Source organism: Protopterus annectens, chromosome 4.part0 (genome assembly GCF_019279795.1).
Source record: "Protopterus annectens isolate FY-2018-M chromosome 4.part0, PAN1.0, whole genome shotgun sequence".
NCBI lineage: Eukaryota > Metazoa > Chordata > Ceratodontiformes > Protopteridae > Protopterus > Protopterus annectens.
In genome coordinates this window covers 94,462,831-94,484,382 of record NC_056733.1, presented here as the reverse complement: position 1 = coordinate 94,484,382, position 21,552 = coordinate 94,462,831, and the positions used below count along the sequence as shown (strand labels likewise).

At 42.1% G+C, this 21,552-nt stretch overlaps 1 protein-coding gene across 3 annotated transcripts in view; it reads left to right on the top strand.

The window, feature by feature from the left end:
* FOXK2 (forkhead box K2) overlaps window positions 1-15,989 on the top strand; it is a 1,878,646-nt gene extending 1,862,657 nt beyond the window's left edge. For 2 of the 3 annotated variants that reach the window (XM_044068131.1, XM_044068128.1), the window contains one exon: window positions 14,736-15,989. In XM_044068131.1, coding sequence (XP_043924066.1) covers window positions 14,736-14,935 — 200 coding nt within the window. In that variant the 3' untranslated portion in view covers window positions 14,936-15,989. The remainder of the gene's footprint in view (window positions 1-14,735) is intronic. The other variant, XM_044068130.1, reaches the window with a different exon arrangement.
* The last annotated feature ends 5,563 nt before the right edge of the window (window positions 15,990-21,552 follow it).

Genomic DNA, 21,552 nt, shown 5'->3' with positions numbered 1-21,552 from the left:
ATAAAAGGAGTAAAATCAGAGTTTTACAATTGATGCAGCATACACAGTGGTTAGAATATTGAGAAACAATTAAGATAATATACAACAAATATACAACTGCTTGAACATAAATTCAAAAAGAAGTTTCCATAGACAAACAGGGTCATAAACTAGAATCATAACTATATTGATATGATTTATATTGCATTTATCTTGTTTTAAAGATGGTATGTGTGCATTATTGCACGTGTCATATATGCACAAATATTTGTATTAATCTATGTATTTACGGTACACTGACAAAGTACTGGGTCACATCAGAGGCTTGGGAGGTCATTGTTAAGAAACCGGGAACTGTTCTAAAATGTATCGTTAAATACCATAAGTTCAGGTTATACTATAAGAGAATAACTATGTAAAGATAACCGTGTCAGCAGCCAAAATGTATTATAAGTTGAATATTTTACTGTGCACATTTTAAATGGATAGACTGGCCTAAACTCTGGACTGATAAGTTTGCTTTTTTATTCAGAAGTGAAGAGGCATAGAGACATGCAACGGAACAGATTTAGTGGCACACCAGGCTGTGATTTATTTTTTTTTTATGTCTATTGTCATGCAAAGCTGACTAAATAGTTGAATCTAGTAAAGCTGGAAATGTGAGACTGTAGACCACTGAAGGAGGGGAGATGGGAGGAGTAACCTGGCCAGGAACTGAAACTTGCAAAACTGCTCCTTGTGAAGTTTTTTTTTATCTCAGTAATTTGACACTTTTGCAAGTTTCTTTCAGAGAATGTGTAGTACATCAGTAGGAACAACATTTGTAAAACTCAGCGCATTCCAGTCAATGACACATGAGCTGCAGACTCTCAAACTTGGAAGTTTTTTTCAGGTGTTCCATTCTAAGTGAATGGAAGTCTAGTCTGACAACAAAATGGTAGGGCTATTTGTTCTCAGTCTGTGCATTATGGGACGGATTTAACTTTCCAAAGGAATCACGATGTCTGCCCCCATGAGGGCGGACAAGAGTAAAAACAAAATAGAATTAGGAATGAGTACTTATTTTGCTGCAGGCAGCTTTGTGAGGTGTAGTAAAACATGGCAAGATAAAAAAAAATGTTTTCTTCATTTGCCTGTAGTGGTCCTTTAATTATGGCTGAGCATTTTCAGGGCTGGTTCGATTTTCTATCTGCCCTTTTTCAGCACATTAGAAATTTGGTGTCCATTCTAAGGTCATAGCAGGTTTTGTTACTGCAATTCTGCAGAGAATGTTGTAGACCAGCATCCATTTTAGTACTTGTAAGCTGCACTTCTTGCTATTCTTTTAGTACAGATATACAGCTGCTGCAGTACTAATCCTTACATTCCAGATTTCTTTGTGTGGTAAAGAACCGTAGCAGTAAATGTACAAATTATAGGATCATTGCTGTGGGATAGGCATCATCCATTCTACCTCAAAGAATGTTTGTATACTCTTGTCTTCATAGGCGGAACTGGCTGTTTATATAGTGTTTTCTAAGCCTAGTAGGCTCAAATTAGGTACAATGCATTTTATGCTTTTTACTTGACTGTATGTCTTGTAAGTATTTTTATGTACATAGATGTTTGCATTACCTTTCCCCTTGCTCTTAGTTTGTCAGAAGCATACTCGTTGGTTCATTCTGCCTTTTGCCTGCCTTGTGAAAGCTTTCAGGTGGGGGAGGGGATAGCAAGTGAATACTGACTGGTAGAAATTTTGTCCAAGGATTGATCTCTGCCTGTGACAGGTTGTTCTGTACAGAAGCAAGATGTTCATGTTTCACTGTTGCAGTCATTACATTTGGGTAATCTGCTGGCAGGTTGCCCTCAGTCGGCCTGATTAACAAAGTCTTGGGTCCTGCTCGATTGCTGTCCCTTCTTCCATGACGTCAGGTCGTCGGGGGTATAAAACATGCAGCTGATGCCATTACATCAGTCTTTCTTGCGAACTGCTTCTGGCACCGCGCGGCAAGTGCCGGTCAGCCAACTCCTGAAATTTTCGTTTTCGAGTTTCAGATCCGAAGTCTTAAACTAAAAAGCTAAGTACCCCATTGGGGAAACTTTTTCTTGCTCCTTACCGATGTCAGTAAAAGTTAATAATTGTATTACTTGTGGGAAGCAAATACCTCATAAAGATTTTCATTTGTACTGTATTCCTTGCCTAGGCCCTGACCACAACGTACCTTGCTGTTGGTTTTGTGCTTTCTTTAATGAACGCACTATCAAACGTCAGTACATTTTTGCTTCTAAATATTTTGACTCACGCTTTAATTATCCAGAGATGTCGTCTGTTAGCAATCCGACTACCGGAATACCTAAAAAACGCGAAGAAAAAGAGACAGGCCGTTGAGGTCCAAAACTGCCGACGACGCTTCTCCTAAGCCAGTTCGCCGGTACTCAGTGAGGCACTTTTGCAGCCCCTGATGCCCGCTACTTCTGATTCACAGGCCTCTACTGAGACCTATTCGGAGTCCGGTATGCAGCGAGATGCTTCATTTATGGAACCCGCAGTTGTCTCTACTTTGGATGGGTCTGGAGCCGCTGTGCAGGCACCGGCTTCTGAGGGTGTTTTCAGGCCTACAGATTTGTATATCAGACCGAAGCCATCTTCAAAACTAAGGCCAAAATCTCGACCTATGCCTAAAAAAAGATGACGCCTGGGCCACGTGTGCAGGCCCCTATGCCAAAAAAACAAATGATCAAAATGGCTGAAGATTTAATTACTCTGATCAGGGGTAGCCAACCCCCCTTGTAAGAGGCCTAGACAGGACATTGATTATGAATCTTCTGAACAGGATTTTATTTCCTCTGACTCTTCTAATGAACAGGAATTGTCTATACCTACTTATGAGGACTCTAATGCAGAAGATTCCATTCCTTCTGCTTCTCCCCCTGAGGATTTTTCTTTTGGGGAAACTTTGCATACCTTAAGGGAACATTTCCACTGGGAAAGTCAGGATTTTTCTGAATCTAAAAAGAGACTTAGGGATTTTCTTCTTCCTCAGCATAGGCCTTTGGCTATACCTCCTGTTCTAGACATTGATGTTTTTTCCAAATCTAGTATGGCTCCTGATTCTCTGCCTCCAGCTCTTTGTAAGCCAGACAGAGACTACAGGGTTCCTGACTCCTCCAAATTCCTTTTGAAAAATCCTGTTACAGATCCTGAAACCATTTCTCAGGGTCCCAAGGGCATTAAGGCTTCTACTGCTAAAAATCCTACCCCTTCTTATAGAGATTCCAGGGCGCTGGATAGATGGGCAAGAAGGTTTACACTTCTGCCACCCTGGCAGTCAGAGCTTTAAACTGTCAATTTCATATGCTAAAATATCAGCAGCATATCATGGGACTGCTTAAGCAGAAAATTATGTTGTTTTCTGACTGTGGAAAATAAATTTTTTACAGGATTTATTACATTCAGCTGAACAAGTTGGAAAACATACTTTGCAATGTGGTTTTGATTCTTTGGAGGCCTCTTGCAGGGCTGTTGTAACTGGGTCTGTGCTAAGAAGGCATGCTTGGCTCAAAGAGCAAAGTCTGCCTGATCATGTTAAAGCAAAACTGTTAGATGCTCTTTTACAACAGGACCATCTCTTTGGTAAGGCTGAAGACGTTCTAAAAAAGATGGAAGATAAAGCTAAATCTATGCAAACTGTGAAAGATTTCTTACAAGTACAACCTCCAAGATTTAGTAGACACTGGCCTACTAAGAACTGGTCCTTTGCAGTTCCTTAGAGAGCCACTCAAGTCAAACCCAGACATTCCAGAGGCTCCAGGTTTCAGTCCCAAGAGACTTTCAGAACAAAACAGTGGGGTGCCTCCTCTTCCAAATCTGGAAACAAGACACCTCCCTATGGTAAGCAGTCTCAATGACTTCCCTTTAGACTTACCAAGCACTTATCTTTTACCCACCACTTTGGGGGGAAAACTGGCAACTTGTAACCCAGGACAAATGGGTTTTAAATATAGTATCCCAGGGATACAGATTTCATTTCCACATGTTGCCAATTCCAAATGGATGGCCAGACCTGCCCCCAAATAAGTACTTTCCCTCATGAATGTGGGGGCTATTCAACTAGTACCAGAAGAGGAAAAGGGACAAGGTTTCTATTCAAGACTTTTCCTGGCACCCAGAAAAGACAAATTATGGCATCCAATTCTGGACTTATCTACTCTAAGCACCTTTCTGGACAACCCAAAATTCAAGCTGCTGACATTTCACCAGTTACTTCCTATGCTAGGCAAAGATGCCTGGTTGGCAACTCTAGATTTAAAGGAGGCTTACCTGCATATCCCAGTCAGGGAATCTTGCAGAAGATACCTCCACTTCAAAGCCGGCTACTTGCATTACCAATTCTCTGCACTGCCCTTTGGCTTATCTACTGCGCCCAGTGTCTTTACGAAGTGCCTGGCTCCAGTAATTGCATTTTGCAGGCAAAGAAATATTCAAATATATCCATACCTGTACGATTGTCTAATTCAGGCAGAAAACAAGGACATTCTTCTAAAACATCTGGCATTTGTAAAAAGGGTTTTAACTTGTCTAGGGTACACTATAAATTGAAAAAGAAATCACAACTGGTACCCTCTCAAAAAATTACATTCCTGGGTGCAAGTTTGAATACAACTGCCCAGATGGCTTTCCTTATGCCAGAGAAGCAGATTCATTTGGTGACTTACTTCAAACAGGTGGCCACAAAAACCCTGCTTTCTGCAAGGCAAATACTGCAAGCCGTGGGGTTCATGGCCTCCTGCATTCTTCTAATTCCATATGCAAGACTGCATATGAGGAAGCTTCAGTGGTACTTAAAAAGTCTATGGAGTCAGCATGGTCACAACTTGGAAACAATGATTCCTATCATACCTTGCCTGCAATTAGAGTTCCTATGGCAGGCAGAGGCCTGCCACCAAAACAAGAGACTGCCATTCACACCACCGCCTGCCGCCCAAACCCTAACTACAGACGCATCAGACTATGCTTGGGGGGGGGGGCATATCTGGCAGAGAAGTGCATTCAGGGCAAATGGAGCCCAAATCAAATGCACCTTCATATCAATCAAAAAGAAATGCTAGCTGTACAGAATGCACTGACAGCCTTCAAGGTCTACCTTCATCCAGGACAATTAATGATAAAGACAGACAACACCATGGTTATGTGGTACATAAACGAGCAGGAGAGTACACACTCCTACCCCCTTTGCAGACTAGCCATTGCACTGTGGAACACGGCCTTGACCTATCAAGTACAACTACAAGCTAACTAAGCAGAAATCTCATGGACCCACATGAATGGAAACTGGAACCACAGATTTTCAACATGTTGACACAAATGGGGGAAGCCAGACATAGTTCTGGGGTGAGGCAAAAAGATCTATCAGTTGGACAAATTTTCCACAAGAACTCCTCACAAAAAAGCCTGGAAAGTGGATGCTCTATCCTTCAGCTGGAAAAACCTGTCAGTCTATGCCTTTCCCCTCTGCCTCTGCTCTCCAAAGTTCTACTAAAAGTCAAACAGGACAAACCAAAAATGATTTTGATTGCTCCAGATTGGCCTCGTCAACACTGGTACCTACTCCTGTGCAATGTGCGTCACCTTCCACCATGGCACCTGCCTCAGACACCTTACTTGTCTCAGCAGAACAACCAAATTCTGCACACTCAGCTTCAAACTTTGAATCTTGCAGCGTGGCTAATCACCTAAATTCACCCTTGGCATCCCTCAGCAAATCTGTGATGGATGTCATTTTGGAGGCGAGAAGATTTAGTACTAGAAAATCATATGCTGACAAATGGAAAAGTTTGTGCCTAGAGTCAGTCTCAAAGGATGAGCACAGCAGTGTCCAACATTCCTCAGATTTTGCAATATTTACCTGAGATGCTTCACAAGGGCCTGTCCTTTTCTTCCATAAAAATCCATGCCTCAGCCATTTCAGCTCATTACAACACAGAACCTTAAACCAGTATCTGAGGGGCCAAAAACTTAAGACCACCCAGGAGAGCTCCAACCCCTGCCTGGGACCTAAATTTTGCATTAGAGAAGCTCACTCGCCCTCCTGTCGAGCCAGCTGCTGCTGCAGTCTTAATATTTCTCTCCTGGAAAACAGCTTTCCTTTTAGCAGTCACTTCAGCTAGAAGGATTTCCGAATTACAGGCTCTTATGGCAGTGGAGCCTTTAATCATTTTTCATGCGGACATGGTATCTCTCAGGACCAATCCATCCTTCATGCCTAAGGTGGTATCCAGTGTGGCTCTTAATCAGACCATTCATTTGCTAACTTTCTTTCTCAATCCACAGAACAAGGGGGAGCGGATTCTGCATTCATTGGATGTACACAGACAACTTAGATTTTACTTAAGCAGGACAAAATCTCAAAGAAAATCTGAACAACTGCTGGTGGCATTTGCTGCAGGGGCAGAGGGAAAGGCTATTTCAAAGCAATCCATTTCCAAATGGATACGCCATTGTATTTGTTTCTGCTATATGCACCATGGAAAATCTATCTCCCAGGGGATCAGATCTCATTCCACCAGGCAGGGCTGCATCTACTTCAACAGCTTTTCTCAGAGGTGTTCCTACCACGGACATTCTAGAAGCTGCTACCTGGAGCTCAGTTCATACGTTTACCAAACATTACCATTTACCACTTTTCTCTAAATTCAGAACTGGCTTTGCCACTGCTGTCCTGCAGGGCCTTATAGCTGGTCCTAATGCTGTATAATTCCCTCCACCCCAACCATAGCTTTGGGGAAACTACCCAAATGAAATGACTGCAACAGTGAAACACTAAGAACGTAGTACAGTTGTGTGCACTTACCATAAATGTAGATGTTCAAGTGTATTCACTGTTGCAGTCCTAGTTACCCTCCCTCCAGCCCCCTATTTTTCCTCTGGCAATACCTCTACTTTCTTTCACTATGCTTTAAAAGCCCTTTAGGTGTATTTGCTTTTGGGCTTTGGAGGTATTTTTTGTGTGTTTAATTTTATTTGCTCCCCATTTGTGGGGCACCTGACATCTGGGGCAAGAAAAACTGATGTAATGGCGTTGGCTGAATATTTTATACCCCTGACGACCTGACGTCATGGAAGAAGGGACAGCAACCGACGCAGGACCCAAGACTTTGTTGATCATGCCGACTGAGGGCAACCTGCCAGCAGATTATCCAAATGTAATGACTGCAACAGTGAATACACTCTAACATCTACATTTGTGGTAAGTGTACACAACTGTACTTTCTGATGCAGTGATACAGTTTTATGCATTTACTGTTATGGTGAGTTAAGAAATTCTTATTAGGGTTACAAGGCAAAGGCAGAAAGATGAAGATAGCCATCATACCTCTCAGCTGTCCAGATTTTTGCAGAATGTCCATATTTTTGCCTCATATTTTTGTCTTATTTCTCATGAAATTATGCTTTTCTGGCAAATCATTGAGGACTGAAATCGGAAAATAATGGCAGACTGAGTTTCAGACTTCATATCTTTCAGAAAATTCATACTAATGCAAAACCTGTTAGTCTGCTACCTACTTTTGATAAGAGCAATATTTAAAAAGTGTCCCTATTTTTGGGTCTCATTTGTAGCTTTGTCCAGATTTCTTGGTCTATGAGGTTGAGAGATATGGACACCCTTCGTAAGGGATGTCAGGAACAACCTGCTCACCAGTTCACAGGACATCAAATACAGATGGAAGGAGTACTTCCAGCAACTTCTTAATGGAAAAAAATCACGCAAATTGTACTGCTCCAGACACGGCCTACAATCAGAAGAGGAGGAGTCTAGAAGAAGCAAGAACAGAACTAAGGAAAAAGAAGTCATGGAAAGCAGTATGCTCAGATGATGTCACAGCAGATATGATCAAGATGCTGGCTGAGATACAGAGATAAAACAAGTGTAATTGAGTTCTTTAGAAAAGGGTAGGAGCAAACTACATATGAAAAAAATGAGAAATGTGGGAAGAATACATACATAGGAGGAATGAGGTTTAAAAGAACGCAGGACTTAAATGACCTATGTAATGTTTGAAAATGATTGGGTAGATTATAAGTAATGTATAATTTTTGCAACGGGGAGTGTCAGTATGGTTTTGTGATGTAAAGTGCTTGCAACTAGGATTGTGTTTTTTTTTTCATTTATATAAATATATGATTGCTTGTATTGTAAGTGATAGTTTAATAAAGATGTTTCTTGTTTAAAAAGGGGGAGGGGAATTGTATAATTTGTGATTAGGTTAGGTTATATGATCTTTAGCAATATATGTGAAGTATAATGTTTGTTAGTACAGTTTGATTACTTTTGTATAAATGTAAATTTGAGTATGTCACAAGTGATAATTCAGTAAAGGTGTTTTAAACAAAAAAAAAAAAAAAAAGATGCTGGGTGAGATAGGGGAGTAATGCCTTCTAAGGGCACTCACAGCAGTATGAAGAGAAAGGCATATCCTGGATAAATGGAGAATATGCATACTAGTGCCAATGTACATGAATGGGGGGGTCCCCACAACTGTGGGCAGTACAAAAGTGTCAAACTCCTATCACACTGCATGAAAGTTCTGGAGAGTTTGATTGGTAAATAAATACACAGAATAGTTAAGTAAGATGGAAAATGAGCAGTTTGGATTCAGATCAGGTTTGTAGCACAACCGACCCAGTGTTTATAGTGAGACAGATATTTTTATTTATTTATTTTATTTTACATTTGTTAACCGGGGGTGTCTGAGCCAAAAAGGCCCTTTTTCAGCAGAGGCCTGGGGAGAAAAGCTCCACAAAGAAAAATTACAGACACATTTAGTTATTTAGACATGATCAGTATACACACAAATTACAAGAGACATGTTTTTACAGTGGTATGTGGCACATAAACAGTTACAGTGGAGAGAACAAACAAAACAAATTAATTTTAAAAATAAAGGTAATTAATAGATTTGTGGTGTACAGCTGAAATTGGAACATAGGTAGAATATATACATAGTACACAGGTACAGTACATACATTGTAGATTAGCCAGTGTTTGTGAGTAAGACTGAAAACTATTGTCAAGTGCTCTAGATTTAGTATGTATACGTTATCTGCTTTCACTAGCCTGGGGAGCAATCATGGCACTGCCAACTTTGCTTGAGGTGTTGCCTGATGAGGTCTTTAAAGGAGGCTTTGGATGATGTGTTTTGAATGCTAGTAGGGACAGAGTTCCATTTTTTAGCCACTGAACTACTTTATAGTGCATCTCCAAAGCTATTGTAGCTGTTAGTGACTTCTAGTAGTAGTTTGCTTGATGATCTAAGAGGCCTTTTGGCTGAGTGATTTTGTACTAGGTTTTTGAGGGAAGGGCACTTATTGGGGAGGTAATAGATAGAATGGCAGAGGCAGAGCTGATTGTAGGTTAGGTGGTTGGGCAGTTCAAGCCAGTGGAGCTGTCTCAAAGCAGTACAGTGATGAGTTCTATATGAGCAATTTGCAACAAAGCAGGCAATTCTGTTGTAGCAGGCTTCCATTTTGCTTAATTCAGTTTTGTTGAGATTAGTCAGAATGGGAGATGCATAGAGTAGGGTGGATAGAAGTTGGGAGCGAGCAATGGCTGATCTTGTGTTGTTGGTAAGAAATGGTTTGATACGGTAGAGTGACCCCAGTTTGGCATGTACTTTTTTAATAGTTAAGTTGAGATGACTCAAATTTTAGGTGGGAGTCTCTGGTTATTCCCAATAGCTTAGCCTGTGCCACTGGAGCAATTGGAGTAGCATTTGTGGAGTAGATAGTGAATTGAGTGTTAGTGTTTTTGTTAGAACTGGTTATAATCATAAGCTGAGTTTTCTTTGGATTGAGGATAAGTTGGGCTTTGGTAAGGTAGTTTTCAATGTCAGAGAATGCTAGTTGAGTTGTTTGCAGGAGGGTGGGAATGTTTTGTGCAGCACAGATTAAGGTAGTGTAATCTGCATACTGAATTATAGGTGCATGCTGTGTGGAGGTATGGAGGTCATTTGTGAAGACTGTGAATAGTAGTGGTCCTAAGATAGAACCCTGTGGGACTCCTGTAGTTATAGGCAGCTGAGGAGAGAGAATTTTCCCATTTCACAACTTGGTACCTGTCAGTTAAGTAGCTTTGGAACCAGGTAAGAGTGGAATTTGATAGATGATATTGGTTTAGTTTGTTTAGCAGGATTTGGTGTGAGACTGTGTTAAATGCTTTGGACATATCCAAAAAAAAGAGTCGACACTTGTAGGCTTTCATTTTTGAGACTGTTTACTGTGTCAGTGAAACAGAGGAGGGCTGTAGTGGTACTATGAGCAGGTCTGAAACCATGCTGAGTAGATGACAGGATGTTGCTGTCTAGGAGATAGTTTAGCATCTGGGTATGGATGCATTTTTCTAGGATTTTGGCCGGGGGGGGGGGGGGTAAAGCAATGGGTCTGTAGTTAAGTTCAGTGGAGGTCCCCCCTTTATGTATGGGTGTAGCATAGGATATTTTCCAGAGTTTGGGCACATAGTTTTCAACAATTGATCTGTTTATGAGAGTGGAGACTGGGATAGCAATAGCATCTGCTGTAAGTTTCAAGAAATAGCTGGGGAGTAGGTCGGCTGCTGTTGATGAGGTTTTTAGTTTGGAGAGCATGCTTTTGATTGAAGTGGTGGAAACTGTTTTGAGGGTAAAGCTTGTATTAGTGTTTGTGTTGGGGGGATAATGAGGGAGGAACTGTCCTGTGATACTAAGGATAGAATTGACTTCACAAAGTGGGAGTTGAATTGTGTTTCAGTGGGAACTTTAGTGTTGGGGTGGTTGGTTTGGGGGTAGCCTTGTGGGTGGATTTTATTAGCTGGTTTACATTTTTCCAAAATTTTTGCAGGTTGTGTTGGTATTTAGTTTGTAATGTTGTGTAGTAGGATTTTTTTGTCCAGCCTAATGCATTTTTTTGCATGGTTGCTCAGTTCTTGGTACTTGATTAGGCTTTGTGTTTCTTTGTTTTTTTGATAGTAAAGCCAGGCAGTGTCTCTGGACTTGAGGATTTGTTTGGTTTCTTTACTGAGCCAGGGGTTTGTAGAGATTCTAACCTTGATTTTGCACAATGGAGCGACAGTGTCTAGGTGTTGTAGAAATGTTTTGTTGAAATATGCTACAGCCTGGTCAAGTGGGAGGGTTTTTAGGGGGGTCCAGTCACAGTTGCAGAATAAAGTGTTGAGGACCTCAGGAGAGACTTTTTTTGTTTCTAGTGGATATATAGTTAGTGGTTTTGCACATGCTTGTTCTGTTACATATAAAGTATATTATGTTGTGGTCACTTAAGGTGTCTGGGAGACTGCCTGTGTGAGGGTACAATGTGGGGTTGTTAGGTAGGACCCAGTCAAGGATGGATTCCCTTTTAGATTTTTTATCACATCTAGTTGGAATTTGGACTAGCTGCTGATAGCCATGGAGATTTATTAGATTACTTGGTGGTTCTGATACACAGGTGAACCAATCTAGGTTGAAGTCCCCCAGAATAAGGGTTTCTTGTGAGTATGTGGAAGAACACCAGGATAAGAAGTCTTCAAGGCTAGGAGGTGTATTACCAGGTGGAATATAGATTACAATTGTGGTGATGACCTTTTTAGGGTGAAGTTGAAGTTGTGAGATAAGTATGTCCCAATTATTGGGGGAGGGGTAGGAGTTTGGTAATTGACAGTTAAGTTGGACTTGTACAGTAAGGCAGTTCCACCCCCTTTACAAAGTGGTCTGTCCTGTCTAATGATATTGTAGCCGGTAGGGAGAACTTCTGAGTTAGCTATGTTTTTATTTAGCCAGGTTTCTGTCAAAGCAACTATGTCTGGGGAGTAGTGTGCTGTTGTGGCCTGGAGTTAAGGTATTTTATTTTTGATACTTCTAATATTAATATTTAGCATTAAAAGATGTTTGGTTTTGCTGCTGTTGTTGATTTGCCCAGGGGTGTTATGTTCTGACAGTTGTGTTGGAGCAGTTTGTGTTGGACAGGATGGATTTGGGCCTGGGTTGGGGTGGATGGGTCCCCACTTATGGTGAGCCTGGAGTTAAAATAGTTATACAGATTTTGGAGTTTGGTGAGGAGTGTGAGAAAGTATTGTGTTTTTTTGGAGTAGGAATGAGAGCATGTGTGTTTAGTTCTGAATTGGTCCGTTATGTAGTTCTTGAATAACTGTGGGCAGATATTATAATGTGTGGTGTCTGTATACAAGAGTGCATAATGTAGTGTTGTGCTACTAAGTTTAGAGATATTGCTAGAGTGATAACTTGTGGTGGTGTAAAGAATTATGAGAAGACAGACTAGACTTAGTTGTGCGATAGTCATGGTTATAAAGTTTAAGTTGTTTCTAGGTGGGAGTTCTGAATAGGAATTATAGGGTTGCACTATATGTGGATGGGGAAGTAGTGTGGATGATGTAAAAAATGCCTAGTGGGAATGAGAGTGATTGCGAGTATTTTGTGTGGAGCAAGTTGGTGTGGTATAATGTGATATGACTTGAGGAGCTGTGATTGGTAGAGGTGATGTGAGGGTGAGCTGTGGGTGTGGCTGTGATTACTATAAATGTAGAGTTAGTAGGGGCGGGAGGGAATAGGAGGCAGGGGAGCGGAGAGAGCCTGGGCGTTAGCGCGGGCGAACGGAGCGGGGCAGAGCCAACCAAGACAAGAGAAAAAAGTAAGTATTACTTTACAAATCTGAACATTTTAAACAAATTCCTGAGGTCTAATGGCTTACCGGCAAGCAGAATGTAATTGCTGAAGAGCACTTGTGGTCCTGGTGGGAGACTAGAAATTTAAAGATGGCTCCATGCTCAGCAGGATTCTAATATAGACTGTGTATTGGGGGAGGGATGTAAACCAGGTGGAATGCAAAGAAACCAGAGAGGCAATCAGTGGAAATAAGTGAAGGCCTCAGAGGGGGTACGTAATAATTCAGACTACCTGTAAAGTGAAGGAGAGAAGAGAGAGCAAAGTTTATTAAGGTTGGGAGTGTGTCTTCAGATTGACTTGCAGATTAGTAACCAGTTTATGCGCAGATTAGAGTAGGGAGATTCATTAGCAATGAAGGGGAATGTATAGAGATGCAAATAAACAGGTGGGCCTCCAAGTGATACAAACTAAGGCAGAAAGCACTGAGAGGACTGCTTGATGGTTAATTTAGTCACAGGGATGTGAATTATATGTATACTGTCTATTGGACAGTTAGGATTACTGTACTAGTGGGGGGACACAGGGCTACAACAGTCAGTTTCTATTAGCAAGCTGAGAACTACTAAGAAATACTGCTAATGTAATAGCTTCACACTCATAAAACATACAAGTAGAATGCCTGGGTGGACTGACCCTGCTCTTGAGGCTTAAAATGTATATCCTTGTGTAGTTTGCAGTACTGATTCCTTCTTGTACTGTATGGGTGGAGTGGTAGCCGCAGACTGCAGATTTGCTTGTGTGCTCGGCAAGCAGAATGTAATTGCTGAAGAGCACTTGTCCTGGTGGGAGACTAGAAATTTAAAAAAAAAGAGAGAGAGAGATAGTTGAGAAGATGCTAGAAATGAGGAGAGAGTCCAACTGGGCATTCCTAGACTTGAAGAAGCCATATGGTAGGGTCCCAAGAATGCTGATTTGGGCAGTCTTGCGGTGATCCAAAGTTCCAGAAATATTGGCAGAATTAGTGCAAGCTTTGTATAAGGATCGAATGACTCCAAGTACAAACACTGTCTGGTCTCACAAAGGAGCTTCCAGTGAGAGTAGGTGTGCATCAGGGTTCAGTTCTGAACTCACTGCTTGTTCATAGTAGTGATGGACTACATTAACAAGAAGGTCAGAGGGGAAAGAAAGCTCTACAAAGTTACTGTACACAGTGTGGAATTGCAGACAGACTCTGAGCAAGAACTTCAGCAAAGTATAGGAGAATGGAATGCAAAACTGAAGGCACATGTTTTGAAACTGATTACAGGTAAGACAGTTGTAATGGCCGCAAATGAAGAAAATCGGAAGCAGCTGAGAATTGAGATAGAAGGGAAGACAGTGGAACACATTAACAGCTTCTCAAGTATCACGGGTGGTGGTTGAGAAGTCTGAAAGAGGACAAAGCTAGAATCAGGGGCTGTGTAGGCAACTGGCACTGTGTGTGTCAGAGGTAGTGTATGACAGATGAATGCCAAAGAAGCTGAAAAGTAATATGTAAAAACAGTGGTGTGACCAGTACTACTGTGTGGTACAAAAACCTTGGCAGTAAAGCCAGAGCAGTTGAGAAAGCTTGAGTTAATGGAGAGAATTGCCCGAGACTGGTGGTAAAAATGCACATTGTGGGACAGACGAAAAAGTGAGACGAAAAAGTGAGGACATCAAAGCAGGATCCAGAGTAGCTCCAGTTAAAGTCAGAGAACAGATTACAGTGGTTCAGGCATGTGCAGAAAAGCAGAAGACAATCTGGTGAAAATGATTTGGGACAGACAGGAAGTAAGCAGGGCAATCAAGGGCATCCAGCAAAAAGATGGATTGGAAAACCTACAGCAGTTGGGCATAACTGCTGAAGAATGTAGAAGAGTGGCATTGGGAGAAATGGCAACTGTTGACACAACAACCCAACCCCATGTAGAAAGTGGGTGGAAAGGGAGTTGATGATGATATGGTAAGCTGTCACACCTTTCCAAATTGCAGAAATGTGTTCACTTTTTGTATGAGTATTCTAAATAAAAGTAAATTATAAATCAGGTAAATTTGTTCATTATTTAATACTGCAGCATAAATTTCTTTTTTTTTTTCTTTTCCAGTAGCTGCTGCAAGCCCACTGCATATGCTGGCGACTCATGCATCAGCATCAGCGTCTCTTCCTACCAAACGCCAGAATGGAGAGCAGGCAGAGCAACCAGATCATAAACGTATCAAAACAGAGGAAGGAGAAAGCATAGTCATTTCCCTAAATGTGGACACCCCTTCTGTGGCAGTGAGTCAGCAGGATGGCCAGAACTAAGTTTTCAATAATTGCCCTTTTATATCTTACAAGGTGCCAAAAGAAGCATATGTAAACATCCACAAACATAGTGTGTGCTGTTACCCTGTGGGTTAATGGGCCCTGTGTCAAAGACTGTGACCAGCAGCACTGAGAAACACAGGAAGCCTGGAATGCAGTACATTGAGAGAGAGCAGCCATTATCTCTGGCCAGGATCCAGCGGCTGTACCTCCTGCTGAACTACCTCAGTGCACACTGGGACCTTGGATGTGAGGAGGTCACAGCATGAAATGAGCTATCAATGACAAAACCTTGACTAAGGACTGAGCACATTGGTGTACCGACAGCATGATGAGCGCTTAGTGTGAACTGGTTTCAAAGGATTGTATATTCCGCAAAGGGAACAAAGGCACAGAGCCATTTCCTACATCTTGGCAGCTAGCCATTCATTACCTACCTAATACACTTGTTGGTAGAATGCAGTATTTTGTTGTTCACTTGTGGAATTAGAAACTTTGGGGTACATTTTCATTTCTTTGAAAGATGTTGGGGTCTCTGACATTTCAAATCACTCCATTTGTACTTCACAGACTTTTGAATCACAGTACCTTTTCATGGAAGTTTTATGTTTGGTAAAAGAGGAAAAAAAAGAATGTAGGGTTTTTTTAGCCAATGGAGTGATTTACTTTCATCTGTCCTGTTGAACTTCAGATAACGCTACCTTATTACACCTAAAAGAGTTTCATATTTTAACACTTGCCTGGTTAATTTTATTACCATGTGTAGTGATCATTTGCTTCATTAGGCTTGCATGTAACTGATTGTGTAAGTGAGCCATTACATGACCTAAAGGAACTGATATGAATTTGACCAGAGCTGCACTTAGAACTGTTTCTTTCTTGCTTTCTTCTACTGTGTTTGTTTTGTGTTAAATGTTAACTGTCCTTTTCTTTCTATTTTTTTCCTCCTTTTCTTTTTATTTGGTCTCAAGTGAAGAGTCTGCTTTATATCGTGTCTGCTTTAGTACCGAAAAACCTGGTTTCTTCTGGGTAAAAGTAAACATCTTGTCATAAATCCACTTAATTCTTGAATCCTGTATATCAGTGGTATATGCAAATTTATAGTTACAACCTACAGTAGAATTAATTTAAACCCGGGTTGTCTTTCTAGAACACTGTTACACACACACAGTTAGACTGGCTGAGACTTCCATTAGAAATGGCTTCCAATTAGTTTTTTTTTTTTTTTTTTACTAATGGTTGCCATATTGTAATAAAGTTCAAAGATTTTTAAGAGAGTATTTTTAATTTGTTTTGCAGCTGAATAGCTATGAAGAAAAATTGCACTCTGTCCCTAATCATGAGAGTGAACCATGCATGTTGTATTTACTTTGTAAACTGGGATTTGTTCTCATAGTTCTGTTCAAAGATGTTACACTGTTCATTGTTGTGGGACTGCAGTATGTTTTATGACTGTAACGTTATATCAGTCATTTATGTTGGAATGTATTTGACCTTTCCAAGTAATTGAAACCTAAAATCTAATGATGTCAATCTTCATTCATTTTTGACTGATGGGTTCATTTCTGACCTCTCTAAACCGATTCTGCCATTATACATAGCACTGGTCAGCCACTCTCGAGCTAAGGTTCTGCCCATAATGCCTATCTTCCCATTACCTCAGATCTCGTTTGCCACGTAGAAAGTTGGAAGCGTTAGCCAATGCTCTCAGCTAAGTGCTTTAAATTTCTCTTTCTAAACTATTTACTTGGAAAGTTTTGCAACATTGTTTAGTGAGTGACTGTGTGTCTGGTTCTACCCACCCTCCTTTTTTACCGGTAACTCTTATTACCATCACTGGTATCAGGCCTCCTCCCTTATTCTGTTACCATTGGTAATCTTTTATACCATTGTTGGTATCTTTTTCTTCTTTTCCCTTTTTTCCTTTACCCATTTGGGTATTTTCTTATACTATTATTGGTATATTTAAAAAAAAAATATATATATATATATATATATATATTCCTTTCCTATCTTTCCTATCCTTCCTCTTTGTGAGTGTGACTGCGTGTATGTATTAGTGTCAGACTAACTTTTTCAATATGGCAGAAAAGTAAAAGGGGACATCTGGATTTAAACGGTGTCAAGACTGTGGCAGAAAGATGCCCAGCTCTGATGGCTATCTTTCCTGCATGTAATGTTTGGGTGCTCCTCATTTGGACTTGACCATACTTTAGCTGAAAGACGCAACAAACTTATTTTGAAAGACTTATTAAAATGTCCCTTTACTGAAGCCCTTTGTAAGACGGAGACTTCAAAATCTCCTAAACTTGAAGCAAAGAAAGGAAGCCACTCTGTGCCCGACCTCCCCTACGACACAAGAATCCAAGTCACAAAAAACACAGGTTTTGACTGTTTCTTCAGAAACTAAAGCCAAGGTACCGAAATTGACAGTTTTACTTACGGTACCAAAAACAACTAAGTCCTCTTCTGTGCCAGCAGTCATTGAATCGGCGAACCGGTTCAGACAAAAACTTCGGCACCAACCACCTCTTCAGCACCAACAATAGTTTCTGTTCGACCTCCAGTATCATCTCATTTGGTTCCACAATTCCTGTCCATACATCAACCTACACTGCCGAAAGTCGATTTACCAGTTATTCCCAGGACTAAATATTCCCCTTCAATGGACCCCTTTCTGGGTCAACAACCAAGCCCCTTTATAGATAAGCCTGAGCCCCCTTCGGGAATTTCAGTCTGTTCCTCCTGGAGTCCATCTGAATTGGACGTAGTAAGATTAGTAGATCAGCTTTTGGCAGCCAGAGGCCTCCCTGCACAATCACAAACCTCTCTCCAACCCAGAGATGAGCCGTATTCTCCAATGACTCCACCAGTTTATCCTCCTCCAACCTTGTTTCATGGTTTGGAGCCCCCACTTCAGCGCTTCCGGTGCCAGTTTACCTGCCAACAGTGGATCTCATCTCTGTACCGGAGTCGACTTTGTGGTCTTTGGCTCTTTCGGATCTGTTGCATACCCAGTAGCGTGGTTTGGCTGTCAGCTCAGAGATCCTTGGACTGATGCCAGTTACTTCTTCAGTGCCGTCTACAGCTCTCGGGTCGATGGCAGTTTTCAGCCCTCTCTCTGTTCCTATTCTGGGTGGCGGCTCATCAGAGTGGGGTGTGACCCCGGTTCTGAGGTTGTCTTCCTTGGTTCCAGGCTTCCTTTCCTCTTCTGACGGGCATGCCTTCCAGATTATGGAAAGAGCTTTGGTCTCAGCAAGCTCCCAGCTGATTCCATCCTCATCAGAGTGTCATTTTCGTTTCCTCTGGTTCACAGCTGTCACAATCTACTACGTCAGGACAGCGGGCACAGGAGATGCTAGACACCCCAGTTCAGGATCCCCCTCTTAGTAGGAGTCCTCAGACCCTCCCCCTAAGGAGCCACCTCTGTAAGAGGATGTGCAAGAGGAAGCACCTGGATTCTCCTGGAAGAATCTTTCACCAAAGAGATAGATTATGCTAAAAGGGAAGGGTCATCCCCATGGTCACCCCTGGAAGATGTCTCCTTTGAAGGCATCCTAGAAATATTAAAACAGATGGATTGGAAGCCCTCAAACCTATTCTGTGGAGTCTGTGTTCTTGCAAGCTTTTCGTGCCCGCCCTTCTACTACTTGGGTGACCCCGCCCGCTGACTAGTTAAGTTGATCATTCAGTGAGCGTGGAAGGCTCCTGACTCCATAGAAGAGCCTATTCCTCGAAGACTGGATAAAATTATTTCAGCCCTGGAGGATCAGCCCCATTGGTCTAATGGTCTAGCAGCAGATGCCATGGTGGTGGCAGCCACCAAAAAGGAACTAGTCAAGGAGAGTTCAACCATCCATCCTCCTAACCCAGAGTCTTGGGTGATGGATAGATTTGGGAACCGGGTCTTTGCTTCATCGACCTTCGCAGTTTGGTCCTTGAACTTCTTGGCGCATTTTACCAGACTCCAAAAGGATCTGATAACTGAGCTTACAGATACCCTTGCAGGAGCAGTGTCTGACAGGGTTCGAGGTAAAATAGCCTCTCAGCTTGCCAACCTCGAGTCTATCTCAAATTTGTCCATGCAGCTTATTGCTCATACAGCCGAAGGGATGTCTAGGGCAACAAGTACAGGCGTTATGCCTGGTTACGCTTGTGTGATTTTGCGAAACCCTTTGTCATCTTTTATCAACGCTTCTGTTGATGGCACTTCCTTGTTTGACCTAAAAGTCAGAGAGACACTAGCCAGGTGTGAAAAATGGAAAGACACTTTCGTCTGTGGGCATTTATTTTTCTGCTCCTCGATGACCTTACTCCAAGAATCAGAGGAGTGAAAAAATGTGGTTCAAGAAAACCCAAGGGCCTTTTCGAGCCACACGTGGTGACTATTCCTCCCGTGGCGGGGGGGGGGGGATTCTTCTGGAAGACACCCTTCCCATGGCAGAGGGGATGTGTGTAACCAGGGCTCCAGAGATTCCTCTCCTGGGCAACCCTACTAGTGCTCCTGAACGGAGGCCGATTGCTTACCACTGGGCAGTCAAGGGAAGGATGTTCTTCATGTTTCACTGTTGACTAGGTCCAAAGCTGCCGATGATTCTCCTAAGCTAGTCGCCAGTTTGCCGGTACCTAGTGAGGCGCTTTTGCAGCCCCTGATACCCGCTACTTCAGATTCGCAGGCCTCTACTGAGACCCATTCGGAGTCCGGTATGCTGCGAGATGCTTCGACTGTGGATCCTACGGATGTCTCTACCTTGGATGGGTCTGGAGCTACTGTGCAGGCACCGGCTTCTGAGGGTGTATTCCTGCCTACTGACTTGCATATTAAACTGACGCCATCGTCTTCTAGGCCTAAAACTCGAACCATGCCTAGGAAACGGACGCCCAGACCCGCATGGTCAGGCCTGTATGCCTATAAAAACAAAAAATGGCTGAAGACCTTATTACTTTAATCAGGGGAAACCAACCTTCCCCTTCTAAGAGACCTAGGACTGAATTTGCTTGTGATACTTCTCACCAGAATTCTGAAATTTGTCTCCTCTGATGACCAGGATTTACTCTTATCTACCTATGAGGATTCTGATGCAGAGGACTCCATTCCCTCTGCTTTACCCCCCCTGAGGATTTTTCTTTTGGTGAAACCTTGCATACTCTTAGGGAACATTTTCACTGGGAAAGCCAGGGTTACTCTGATTCTAAAAAGAGGCTTAGAGATTTCTTACTCCTGCCCCAACACAGGCCTTTAGCTGTCCCTCCTGTGCTGGACATTGTTGACAATGCCTTTTCGGAATCTAGTTTGGCCCCTGATTCTTTACCTCCTGCTCCCAGAAAACCTGATAGATATTACAGGGTTCCTGATTCTCATAAGTTCCTTTTTAAAAATCCTACTGCGGACTCTGTGACCATTTTACAGGGACCAAAGGACATTAAGGCTACTACTGCCAAAAATCCTACCCCCTCTGATAGGGATTCCAGGGCCCTGGATACATGGGGTAAGAAGGTATACACCTCTGCAACCTTGGCCATCAGGGCCTTAAATTGCCAGTTTCATATGTTAAAGTAGCAGCATATCATTGGATTGCTTAAACAGAAAATGATGTTGATTCCTGATTGTGCTGAAAATAAGGATTTACAGGATTTGATGCATTCTGCTGAACAGGCTGGAAAGCATACTTTGCAGTGTGGTTTTGATTCACTAGAGGCATCTTGCAGGCTGCTGTCACAGAGTCTGTACTTAGAAGGCATGCTTGGCTTAAGGAGCAATCTTTGCCAGATCGTGTTAAAACTAAATTGCTGGATGCTCCCTTAAATCAGGACTGCCTGTTTGGCGACAAAGCAGTAGTAGTTCTTAAAAAGATGGAGGAAAAAGCTAAATCCATGCAAACTGTTAGATTTCTTACAGGTGCGGCTTCCTAGATTTAGTAGGCATTGGCCTTCTAAGAATTGGTCCTTTCCTGCCTCTTCCAGGCCTTCTCAGTTCAAACCCAGAACCAGCAAAAAACCCAGGCTTCAGTCCAGGGTACTCACAGGACTAAGCAGTGGGGAGAGATTTCTCTGCAAGCAAAAAACTGGGAACTCGTTACCCAGGACAAATGGGTGTTAAACATAGTTTCCCAAGGATACAGATTTCACTTCCACATGCTACCAACTCCAAACGGTTGGCCAGATCTACCCCCAAATCAGTGGGCAGAGGCTCAAAATCAAGTACTCTCTCTTTTAAGATTAAAGGCTATTCATACTGTACCAAAAGAGGAAAAGGGGCAAGGTTTCTACTCAAGACTTTTCCTGGTACCCAGAAAAGATAACTCATGGCGTCCTATCCTGGACCTGTCTATCCTAAACACCTTTTTGGTGATTCCAAAATTCAAGATGCTAACTCTTCACCAGTTGCTTCCCATGATAGGCAAAGATGCCTGGTTGGCAACACTGGATTTAAAGGAAGCCTACCTGCACATCCCAATCAGGGAATCTTGCAGAAAATACCTACAATTCAGAGCAGGCTGCATGCACTATCAGTTCTCTACACTGCCCTTTGGCTTATCTACTGTGCCCAGGGTATTCACAAAGTGCCTAGCTCCAGTCATTGCATTTTGCAGGCAACAAAATATTCAAATATACCC